The sequence below is a fragment of the Cucurbita maxima genome, unplaced genomic scaffold, assembly GCF_002738345.1.
Source record: "Cucurbita maxima cultivar Rimu unplaced genomic scaffold, Cmax_1.0 Cma_Scf00020, whole genome shotgun sequence".
NCBI lineage: Eukaryota > Viridiplantae > Streptophyta > Magnoliopsida > Cucurbitales > Cucurbitaceae > Cucurbita > Cucurbita maxima.
The window spans coordinates 347,859-359,946 of NW_019272036.1; the positions used below are offsets into that span (position 1 = coordinate 347,859).

The 12,088-nt window shown below is 34.1% G+C and overlaps 2 protein-coding genes across 3 annotated transcripts; one reads left to right on the forward strand and one right to left on the reverse strand.

Annotated features, from left to right (window-relative positions):
• Positions 1-1,700: 1,700 nt before the first annotated feature.
• On the reverse strand, positions 1,701-4,412 carry LOC111494322 (dynein light chain 1, cytoplasmic-like). Its single transcript, XM_023144242.1, has 3 exons — positions 4,015-4,412; positions 3,801-3,906; positions 1,701-1,890 (listed from the first exon to the last, which is right to left on the reverse strand). Exons 1-3 carry the CDS (start codon positions 4,177-4,179, stop codon positions 1,808-1,810), a joined length of 354 nt encoding a protein of 117 aa, XP_023000010.1. The 5' UTR covers positions 4,180-4,412; the 3' UTR covers positions 1,701-1,807.
• Positions 4,413-5,179: 767 nt separating this feature from the next.
• Positions 5,180-11,593, forward strand: LOC111494319 (glyoxysomal fatty acid beta-oxidation multifunctional protein MFP-a-like). 2 transcript variants are annotated; one of them, XM_023144240.1, is made up of 19 exons: positions 5,180-5,482; positions 6,155-6,226; positions 6,310-6,375; positions 6,451-6,507; positions 6,618-6,685; positions 6,769-6,850; positions 7,254-7,309; positions 7,445-7,747; positions 7,841-7,927; positions 8,077-8,251; positions 8,337-8,458; positions 8,532-8,695; positions 8,779-9,033; positions 9,121-9,242; positions 9,547-9,668; positions 9,816-9,964; positions 10,047-10,185; positions 11,359-11,430; positions 11,462-11,593. In XM_023144240.1, exons 1-18 carry the CDS (start codon positions 5,380-5,382, stop codon positions 11,392-11,394), a joined length of 2,178 nt encoding a protein of 725 aa, XP_023000008.1. In that variant the 5' UTR covers positions 5,180-5,379; the 3' UTR covers positions 11,395-11,430; positions 11,462-11,593. The 2 variants fall into 2 exon arrangements, with proteins under 2 accessions (XP_023000008.1, XP_023000007.1); XM_023144239.1 differs by having other exon boundaries at positions 11,359-11,593.
• The last annotated feature ends 495 nt before the right edge of the window (positions 11,594-12,088 follow it).

A 12,088-nucleotide genomic window follows, 5' to 3' on the forward strand; every position in this document is an offset into this window, starting at 1 on the left:
GATTTTTTTTTTTTTTTTTTTTTTTTTTTTTTTTTTTTTTTTTTTTTTTTTTTTTTTTTTTTTTTTTTTTTGGTGTGCTCCCTAAAAGAGAAGCCATTAATCCATGAATGAAATGGTGAGCTCCCGCATTTTGGCTACTTCTTTGTCGGACAGTTTTTGGCGTTTTCTTTACCTCTCACGAGCCGTAAAAATGGTCAAATTATGTATACCTACAAGTAAAGGATATTTGATACCTTTCCAAAAAGTTCAACAGTTTTTTTAAAAAATTATTTTATGGATCGAATTAATTTGATAAATTATATAAACCCTTATTTTTATTATTAAATAAATAAATTTATATAAGTGGATTAAATACTATTTTGACCAATATACCATTATCTTTGGTTAAATTCAATATTTTTAGCTTAATCTTATACTAAATCCTGACCGTTGGATATAAGTTCTGATTTTCTTCCAAGTTTCAAGTTTGGTATTAACTATTTTTTAGTACTATATAGTGATGTATATATTCATTCAATTTTATGTAAACATGTTTCTCAACAAGAGAGTTCTATACGCTACATATTTGAAATATTCAATTGAGTAAATTATATTTTATTTTACTTTACTTTTAATTTGCAGATAAAGTAATATTTTGTGGTTGACTCAAGAAAATAAAAGAAAATATTTTGTAGCTGCCTTGGGGAAGAAGATTATTTTGGGAGACGAGTATAATAATTAGCTCAAATAAAGAAGCGGATACTATATTAAGTAATTTAGATTATCTTATTTCCAGGCCATATCTTTATTTATTATTATTACCTAAAAAAAGCCAGAGAAGATCGTATCTTTTGAAATCTCGGTTTTATAATAAGAGATAAACACAAATTTTTAAATCAATTTTTTTTAAAAAAATTTATTAGAATTCATTAATTTATTATTATTGTTCGTAGGGAATGTTCTAGATTGCGCACGGAAAGGAAAAGTAACAGGCACAGATAGGGAAAGTACTTTAGGGAACAGCGAAAATTTTCAGAGTGAAAACTTGCTCTCGTAGGACCGGCCAAATGTCCAAAGAAGTGTTGCTGGTTCTCCACCACATGTTTCGATCTTTTTACGATTTTTTATTACTTTCAAATTATATTTTAAAGGATACTTTTCATTTTTTAATTTAATTTTTAGTAAAAAATATAAAACATCCTAATAACTCAAATAAAATTCATAATATAAATATTATACCAATGTAATTCCTCAAAATTCAATTTTCAATTACAACCTAAGCAACCAACCTCAAATAATCATGAGCAAGATATATAATAAATATTAAAATAGAAATATTTTCTAAGAAATGAATATAAAATTATTTAGATCCACATTTAGTAGCTTAAATTCTTAGTGTGCAGGTAATTTTTTTTGCATAAAACAATCAAACCAAGTCATTAAAAAAAAAAAAAAAAACAAGATTTAAACAAAATTAGCAACTAGCCAAGGACCAATGATTCAAATTATTACAGAAGTAAAATTAGAAAAGTGAAATGCAACATGTCTAAGCTCCTAATAATGCAGAAGTGCTTCAAATGCAATCAAGGAGGAAAAAGAAAACTACTTTTGAACACAATGATTTTGAACAACAGAATGCTACAAACAAGCTGATTATGTCTACTTTAAAGGCTAAAGTGGTTTGAACAAAAATCATTAGTTATGGAAAAAGAAGAAGAAGCTGCAGAAGAGAAGACTGTCTTGTCCACAAGGAAATCATCATTTGATTAAAACGCGATGATCATAATCAGTTAACAAGATTCATTAATCTGCATAATATACATGTTTATCAACCTGATTTGAATAGTAAAACTGCTTTCTGATCCAAGTAGAAGTAAACAAAGTGGTTTGTCTCGTGTGTCACATATGAACCTGCCATCCAAACAACAGAAGTTTAATATTCAGGACCATAGTTACAATTTACAAGAAAACTCCATTTTTAAAACCGTCCAATGATTCGTCAACATATCGACATTTCCACATATATGTAGGTTTCACGTCAACATAAGGGGTGAATTGATATTTTCATTATGCCGAACAAAATTAATTAAATATTAAAGAAATGGCGTTATGAATATAATATTATAACAAGCATTGCAACTCATTTATAAACTGTAAAATGTCTACTTATTAGTATGAATATCTTCTTTTCGAAGCTTTTGTTTTTAAGATTTTTCCAACGATCCATTGACATCGACATTCTAAATCTCAGTCATATTATTCATTTTAATGGTCACGACTTATAGTTGGCTTTCCATCAACTTAATGCTAAGATTATCTTGCTTCACAAAGATCACAAGATAAACTAATATCAAAAAAGATCTCCAATTTTGAACCTCGCAAAGGACCAACTTATGTCACGCCAGTCATTTCAACGACCATAGCTCATCATTTGTCTTTTGCTATGTATTTCTTGAAAAATATAAAGAAATTTATATGGAGCCATCTCGTGGTCCATTGCTAGAAAAGAGAATGGACAATCTGTAAATCGACTAAATTGAAAAAAAGGCAGATTTGAAAGAAAGGGGAATGTATAATAGATAACATGGCCTAATGGGAAGACGCTGGAATGTTTTAGAATCTCCTTACTGCTATCAGTAAACCGACACCTCACACCATTTCTCCATTATCCTCGACATGCGACATGGACAAGTCTGATGGCTTCTCAAATCCTTGTATGGGTTAAATAAAATGCACGAACAGGATTTGGAATATTTAGCTAGAAGTTCTGAAACTTGAAATGAAGAAGAGTAAGTCTAATAACTTTGCCACAGTTTGTCTTTCACTAACGGTTTGAGGATAGTATTAATCAACTAGCTATACATGTTGAAAACATTTTCATCGACACTGACCACTCGGGAGGTTTCTAGAAATATGAAGAAATCCTCTGTTTTTTCTTGTTGAATGATTTGGGATGTCTAATCTGTCCCTGGGTTCTAAATATGGTTTGGTGGCAAGAACTGAAAGCAACTTTTAAGAACTTTCAGACCTTGATAAAATTATTGAAGTAAAAAAGGAAATAAATGTGCTACGCAAACTTCACTAAATTATGGAGGTCAGAGTAGACTCTCTTACTCCATGGGACAGAAAGGGACCCTTTTCCATTATGCTGCTTGACCGTCATTGATTAGGTTGGCAACTCAAAACCGAAAAAAAAGACTTTGACAGAAACATTAATGCAACCTACCCATAAGAACCAGCTTAAAGTGTCAAGAGGGACAACTTCTTTAAGTGCCAAATAGTTTCGGTTTCTTTTTTATATCTTTTGATCCACCTATTTACAACTCGATTAATCTAACAGGACAACTATCTCAGGGAACCAACCACCTTCATAAAACTAATAGTGATCGCCTCGAAGAGACAAAAGATCAGTTCATGGTAATTCTGACTCCAAATTTCATGAAAAAAACTAAGGTCCGAGGATAAAAGGCAAAGGAATGGTTAAAACTGAGAAGAAACATTGTCATGGACCTTGGAAAGTTATTTACAATTCTAAACCAGCTCAAATCAATGAAATACAATGGAAGAACATCGTTTTTATCAAATGCAGATGAATAAATTGAAGATCCACAATCTAGGAATAGCACTCCTTTTTCTACTAAACTAGTTTAACCAGAGCAGACATTTACAATAAGAAATCTACAAGCTTAGATCTATTCCAATCAGATTTTAAAACTTCGCTAGCCAGCAGACTTAAAACCGGAAGGAAGCTTGTCAAGCAGCAAAATCACGGAAAAAAAAAAAAAAAAGCTAGAGATTAGAAAAATAGAGAGATCAGTTACCGAAATTACGACCAACAATGCAATGCCAGGTCGGTCCATGCCTCTTATCGAACTCTTTCTTAATGTACTCCGCTACATCTTTCTCTACACTATGCTTTTCAAATGCCTGTACCAAAATCCCGAATAAACTGAGGATCATAAGAAAGAACAGCAGTTCACAAATGAAATTCGTACTTGAAATTTGAACAATAGCAATCGAGAAAATAGAGCTAACAACTATGGCGATATCAACAGCCTCCTTCTGCACATCACCAAACATATCGGCACTCTTAATGACGATTTTTTTGCCTGTAGTCGCCACCGCCATCGGTTTCCGATCTTCCGAAACAGTTTTCACCATTTGATTTCCTTGAATGCTTCTCTTCGCATCGTTGCTCATTTTCTCCGCTTCTTCTCCTATCTTCGTCGATTCGGTAAGTGGATGCTCCAATAAGAGGAGCTTATCTCTGCAACCTTTTCGTTTCGAAATTTGGAATTACTTTATACTTCGACTGGTAATCGTAATTTCTCAGAATCTGAGAGGACAAAAGATTTTTAACTCTCTGGAATTTATTGCAGCTTTTGCAATCTGTCCGAATGAAGCCGTCGGTGAAATTAGTTCTCCAGTACAGCTGCCGAATACGCCGTCGTTTCGCGTCTTCGAAGAGTTAATTCAGCGTCAAAACGACCGCCCTTTCTATAGTCTACAGTTCGTTTTGCCTCCAAAAAAATAAAAAAAGGAAAATATTAAACATCACTTTTTAAAAAATTTAAAAATATTTATTAATTTTAATTGGACTGAAACAATAAATGAATTTGATTTTGTTGAAGTTAAATTAAAAAAATAAAAATAAATTTGTGAATGATCTTGAAGTATGATGAGTTTCTTAGATTACTAGTTTTTTTTTTTTTACATCTATAAAAAATAAAATTATAATAAAAAAATGAAAAAACAGATATAAATAAATATAAATATAAAATGTTACAATTTTTTTTTTATTGATTATGAATATTGAATTATTGACAAATTAAGAAATGTCCCTTTTTATTTGTTATCCATATCTAAATGTTTCCGCATTTCAAAACCAATCTCTCACGACTTCCAAGAAAAAAGAATTAAAAAATATTTTAATACCTCACTACGTCCAATCAGAAGAAGACAGCACAGCGTCTGAAATTATCCACCTACCAACAACTTGATGACGTGGCTGCTCTCTTTTATTTCCTATTTTATTATTTGGAAATTATTAATATTATTTAATCTCATTAAGACTTGGTTTCTCGTTGGGTAATTATTGTTGATATTATAAAGAAGAGGAAAGAAAGAGAAATAATATTTTTAAATTAAAAATAAATAAATATAATAAAAGGGTAAAATATTATTAAATGCAAACCTCAAAGTTAATTAATATTTGCCATTTCGCGGGTTGATAATCGAGTTTCCGTTCCGTGTTCGACTCTACGAACGCTATTTCAGATTCAAAAGCGAAGCGACTTTCTTCTGAATCTGAAAGTTAATCCTGCGAATTTTTCATAATTTGTTGGAGAACGAAGCTCCAATCTGAGTTTTAGGAGATTGTATTGCTTTCTTCACTGAGAAATGGGAAGCCAAGCGAAGGGAAGAACTACTTTGGAGGTTGGAGCTGATGGAATCGCTCTAATCACCATCATTAATCCTCCCGTCAACTCACTTTCTTTCGATGGTATGATTTTGTGTTCTTTTACTTCCTTTTATGGCGTGTGATTTTACTGGATTCATCTATTTTGATCTTTGGTATGATGGCTACCTTATTCTGATTCTTTTTTCTTTTTTGTGTGAAGACTTTTTTTATTTTTATTTTTATTTTTATTTATAGATTTCGTAGTTTTAACATTTGTAGATGAATCAATTAAGGAAACTATCGAAGTTTCAGAAATAAATGAAGAGCTGCGTATACTATGATTATCTCCTAATTTTAGTTACGGTTCAATCAGTGACTGTTTGGTAATTGCTGATTCGATTTGGTTCACTGACTTCAAAGTTCTAGTGTAACAATGGAGGTATGGAGCTAGGTTCTAACACTGTACTTATCTGTGTGTGGGCGTTGTTCTAATTGAGCTGGGGTTTTTGCTGTGTATGAAAAACAACTGGAAAGGATTTGCGGTTAGTTGTAATTGATTGCGTTCAATTGCTGCAAATATGAAATATAGCGCACTGGATTTCACCCGGCCATGATAATTTTTTATTTGGAGACTCATTCTAATTGTTGGGAAATTGTATACTGAGATCTGGCTCTTGGGTGTTGTTTTTCTGAATAGAATTATTTAACTATTCATTTGTACTAAGAGTATTATTCATGTTTCTTTGTTCTGCACCTGTTCACACACGAATATAGTATTGTTCAGCTTGAAAGAGAGTTACGAACAGGCTTTACAAAGAGAAGATGTTAAGGCAATTGTTCTTACAGGTCAGCGTGTGAAATGGTTTTTATTGATGAGTTATGAAAGATATTAGAGATGTAAGAGCTAACTCTGTGTGTCAATGGAGCAGGTGCCAGGGGAAAGTTCTCTGGTGGGTTTGATATTACAGCCTTTGGTGGACTGCAAGGTGGAAAAGGTGATTTCTCTGTGCCCTATTGTCTCATAATTTACTCTGAAAACTTTTGTTGACATCTTTGAAATGGATTTTTAGCGAGGGAACCACGGCCTGGCTACATTTCCGTGGATGTGATCACCGACATTTTTGAAGGTATATTTCCACTCAGTTGCTTTAATCTTTGCTTGCATCCTCTAACTCTCATGGAGAGCATGAGAGAGATGGTTTTAGCTGAGTATTTTATTGTTAGCTATGATTTTCAGCCGCTAGAAAGCCTGCCGTTGCTGCAATTGACGGACTTGCTTTGGGTGGAGGGTTAGAGGTTGCAATGGTATGTCTTGCTACCTCTCTTAGACTATTAAATCTTGTAATTTTTTTTCGTTTTAAGATCTTTTCTTCAATTTTGATTTGAAGGCATGCCATGCACGAGTATCAACCAAAACGACGTTGTTAGGATTACCTGAACTTCAGCTTGGCCTAATTCCTGGTTTTGGAGGTATGTCTGTGTCACTGTTTCTTGGTGGTTGTTTTTATTTCTACTAATTGATTCTGTAGGCCACTTTCATGTATGTTCTCTCAACTGATCTTTACTTGAAGCTGTGGACAATTGTGATTTTACCAGTCCGCTTCCTCGTACTTCCATTGAAAATGAAGGATAACAGATGGCAGTTTGAGTTAGTCTGTCGGGTTCTGTATGGATTGAGTATTTGGATCTTGGGATTTTAATGAGATAGCATATAATGTACAATTTTTAGAGGACGGATAGTATACGTGTTATATATACCTAATATTTTCATTGGCTGCAAAGAATTTGTTTATTTTATCAAGAGGAGCCAACTTCTCCGAAACCTGCTCCTATGATTTTCCTTTTCACTTTTTCAAGCTTCTACATTGATCAGGAACACAGCGGCTTCCTCGTCTTGTTGGTCTTTCAAAGGCTTTAGAAATGATGCTGGTGAGATTAGTAGCTCATGCTTTGGATTTTTTATACGTTACTGTGGAAATAAATATTTTCATTAGCCTTACATATTTCCTGCTAATTTCTCTACCTGTCACTCTCTGCACGTCCATACTTGCTCTGCTTAAAAAGACATCCATGCCAGTCAAAGGAGAGGAGGCTTTTTCTCTGGGACTTGTGGATGCCATAGTCCCTTCTGAAGAGTTGATCAGCACTGCCCGCAAATTGGCTCTGGATATCTCAGAGCGGAGAAAACCATGGATTATCAGTCTTCACCGAACTGACAAGTTAGAGTCTCTTGGTGATGCTAGGGAGATATTTAAGTTTGCTCGGGCTCAGATACGGAAACAGGCTCCAAATCTTATGCATCCACTGGTTTGCATTGATGTTGTTGAAACCGGTGTAGTCTCAGGTCCCCGAGCTGGACTTTGGAAGGTTTCTATATTTCTAATGTAGTTATTTCCCTTTTTATTATTTTTAAAAAATAACACCATAACCTTCCTGAGTTATTTTTTATGCTTATGGCAGGAGATCGAAGATTTTCAAGTACTTCTGCATGCTGATACTAGTAAAAGCTTGATTAATATATTTTTTGCTCAGCGAGGAACAACGAAGGTTTGAGATGAAGAATTACTGCAAATTAAATGGTTGCTTAAGATCATCTTTACTACAGGATTGATAAAAACACACCCCTTGTTAATATGTTATGAGGATAGTCATTCGTTTACTTGTTGATATTGCTTCCTTTTAAAAAAATATAACAGGTACCTGGAGTTACTGATCTTGGGTTAAAGCCAAGACGTATTAAAAAAGTTGCTGTTGTTGGTGGTGGATTGATGGGATCTGGGATAGCTACAGCATTGGTTCTTAGCAACTATCCTGTGATTCTCAAAGAAGTGAACGATAAATTTTTGAAGGCTGGTCTTGACAGAGTCAGAGGTAAGCCTGGAATTTACTACTAATGATTGCATTTTTCGAATATTCTTATTCTATTCATTTATGGCTTGCCATGTTAACATGTTAGCTAATCTACAAAGCCGACTCCGTAAGGGCAAAATGACTCCAGAAAAATTTGAAAAAACTATTTCCCTACTCGATGGTGCCCTTGACTATGAAAGTTTCAAAGATGTTGATATGGTGATTGAGGTAATTCACGTCTTTCTTCTACACACACGAAAAGTAGCAATCATTAATATCAATTTGGTTGTGTTTGTAACAGGCTGTTATAGAAAACGTGTCTCTGAAGCAACAGATTTTTGTTGATCTAGAGAAATATTGCCCACCACATTGCATACTTGCTACCAATACGTCCACAATAGATTTGGAGCTGATTGGAGAGAGAACAAAATCTCATGATAGAATTGTCGGAGCTCATTTCTTTAGGTTTGTGAATTCGTATTTATCCTCATTCCTCTATTTTTCTTGGCTTAGCCACTTGGGCATTGAGTTTGTGCTTCTGATTGCAGTCCTGCACATGTCATGCCACTATTGGAAGTTGTTCGTACAAAAAGGACTGCTCCACAAGTAATTGTTGATTTGATAGATGTTGGAAAAAAGATAAAGAAAGCACCAGTTGTCGTTGGCAATTGCACTGGTTTTGCTGTCAATAGGATGTTTTTCCCATACACTCAAGCTGCACTGTTACTTGTAGAACATGGAGTAGACCCATATCAGATGGACAGGGCAGTTTTTAAGTTTGGAATGCCGATGGGCCCCTTCAGGTTTATAATACATAAAAGAAATTTGTGGTTCCCCTCCATGCTTTTTCTTTTTCGACCTTCCAACTTACTTTGGTTATTTTCCTTCAGATTGATTGATCTTGTTGGTTTTGGCGTGGCTATAGCAACCGGTGGTCAGTTTGTTCAGAATTTTCCTGATAGAACCTTCAAATCTATGATAATTCCTCTTATGCAAGAAGATAAGAGAGCGGGTAGAGTTTCACCCTCAAACTAGGGCGCTTGCATGTCTTGTTTTTCTGTCTTTCCACTTGGAAATATAGCTAGGGTGCCAAAGAACCCTACAATCACCGTTCAGTCTACTCGATAGTATTCGAGAGGGCGAATGACTCGGCAAAACCTTTCTCATGAAAATTGTCAGAGTTTTTTCCCCTTTCCAGTGTAAACGTTAATGATTAACTAAGACTCTTTCAGAGTCATGATGTTGTTCATTTTATCCATTCCCTGTAGACATTGACATTTGTTTGTTTAAAGAATAACCGTCATTGTGCATTTCAGGTGAAACAACCCAGAAAGGTTTCTATATCTACGATAAGAACCGCAAGGCTAAGCCAGATCCGGAGTTAAAGAAATATATTGAAAAGGCTAGGACCATGTCTGGCATTTCAATCGACCATAAGGTCTTGCTCTCTTTCTGCTCACGTGTTTCAATATTTCTGATCTGGTGTTCCTACCTTGAACTTGCATGAGTTGAGGATTAAATACCAAAATCATACAGCCATTAGTAAGATCTATGTAAGGATCTAATGTGATCGATGTGGATGCAGCTCACGAAGTTAACAGAAAAGGACATCATCGAGATGGTATTCTTCCCTGTGGTGAATGAAGCATGCCGAGTTCTCGCTGAAGGTATAGCAGTCAAAGCTGCAGACCTGGATATTGCTGGCGTAATGGGCATGGGTTTTCCACCTTACAGGTTGGTGAGAGTTCTGTAAATTCGTTCATTTGGTAGACTCAGTTAAATTATTGCTGTACAAAGTTTTGTTCTGGATGATCAGGGGAGGAGTGATGTTCTGGGCTGATTCTCTTGGATCAAAATACATCTATTCAAGATTGGAGGAGTGGTCAAAACATTATGGTGGATTCTTCAAGCCTTGTGCTTACTTGGCTGAAAGAGCTGCTCAGGGTGCAACGCTGGTGAGTAAACCACAACTCCAATCAGTAGAATTAAAATAATAAAAATTAAAAAAAAAAGTTACGAAAATGAAAATAAAATGTTAAAGAATAGAAATAAGTGAAAGAAGGTGAATAGCGAGAGTGTGTAGAAAGAGTGAGAAATGACTTGTTTAGAGTTGCCAGTGAGTGTGTAAAGAGAAACTAGTGATGGGAAGTGGGTGCAATGAGAAGGTAGTAAAAGAAAATGGGTTAAGAGAGAGATCAGTGAGAAATTACATGTGGAGAGCAGTAAAAGTGTGTAAAGAGAAACATTAGTGATAGAAAGCGAGGGTGTAAGAAGTGAAACTAGTGATAGAAAGTGGGTGCAGTGAGAAGGTAGTAAAAGAAAATGTGTTTAAGAGTGAGGTTAGTGAAAAATTACATGTGGAGAGCAGTGAGAGTGTGTAAAGAGAAACAAGTGAGATAGAAAGTGAGAGTGTGTAAAGAGAAACAAGTGAGATAGAAAGTGAGAGTGTGTAAAGAGAAACAAGTGAGATAGAAAGTGAGGGTGTGAAAAGAGAAACTAGTGATGGAAAGTGGGTGCAATGAGAAAGTAGGTAAAGAAAAATGTGTTCAGATAGTCAGTGAGAGCATGTAAAGAGAAGTTGGTGAGTGCAATTTTTGATGCTTTCAAAAGTGCTTCTAGACCAAGCCCTTTCTTCCTTGTCCATGTGGCACATGTAGCACATGTTAGAAGGCTTTATATTACCTAATTTTAATTGCACTTCTCACCCTCCTATAGAAGTCAACTCGAACATTTTTATGGTTATAAAATACTATTTTAGTTCAGTACTTCAGAATTTATTCGCATTAGCCTACGTACTCTTAAATATTTAAATTTAATCCTCGTAGTTTTAATAAATCTTAAATTTACTCCATATTACTCATTTTTTTTCTTTGAGAATATCCTAGTACTGGTTTATGGTTAGCTTTTTTCTTACAAATAAAACATTACTTCTCTATTAGTCATCAATCTATAAGTTTTTGAAAGACATGATGTCTTTTATCTTGAATGAAAAAAAATTATGATAATTATTATTTTACCAAATTTCTAACTTCGAGGACTAATTTTATGATTACTTGAAATGAGTCTCGAAGTATAGATACCAAAATTGATGATATTTGATACCTAATAAAACGTTGTCACTTTTGCAGAGTTCACCTTCTGGTGTCGCAAAATCTCGATTGTAGATGAAAAGATCTTCTAAAGGTACTGTTGTAGTTCGTTTTAATAAAGCCATAAAAGATGACCAATGGGTTATTATAGACTGTTTCATAATTAATGAGTCTAATTAGAATTACAAACAAGTTTAAATCGAAATTGTACCAATAATAAATTTTTTTATATTCCTTATCGTTATCCTTTTATTCTACCTGCATTCTTTGGATTCTTTTTTATACATCTTATATTTGTCCTCATGTCATAGTGCGCACTGCCCCAACCTTTTTTATTCTTTTTTCTGTATTTTTTTTCTCATTTTTTTGGTTTCCTTTCTAGGGGCAGAAAGTTGTGGATCTCTGTTATTTAGGCTTTTGAATTTGAATTTCGAGGGCCCTTTTCCAGATGGTTTTGTTTTTTTTTTTTTAAAAAAATCAACCTATCTCAACGGCCCAGAATCTGTTTGAAGAAAATATATACATATGCATACATACATAATATATATACATATACATAGATATATATTAACCAGTTGCAAGTTTTGTTTATCGAACATCTCTGTAATTTTCTCATTTTCCCAACAATTTCCAAATCTTATGGACGTCGAATTACAAAATATTTCAAAATTGATCGTAAGACAATTGAAAGACTGTTTAGGAATGACGAAGTTGTGTACAAAGATTACAAGTCTTGCTAAGTGGTAGTCAACCATGAGTCAACCCTTTG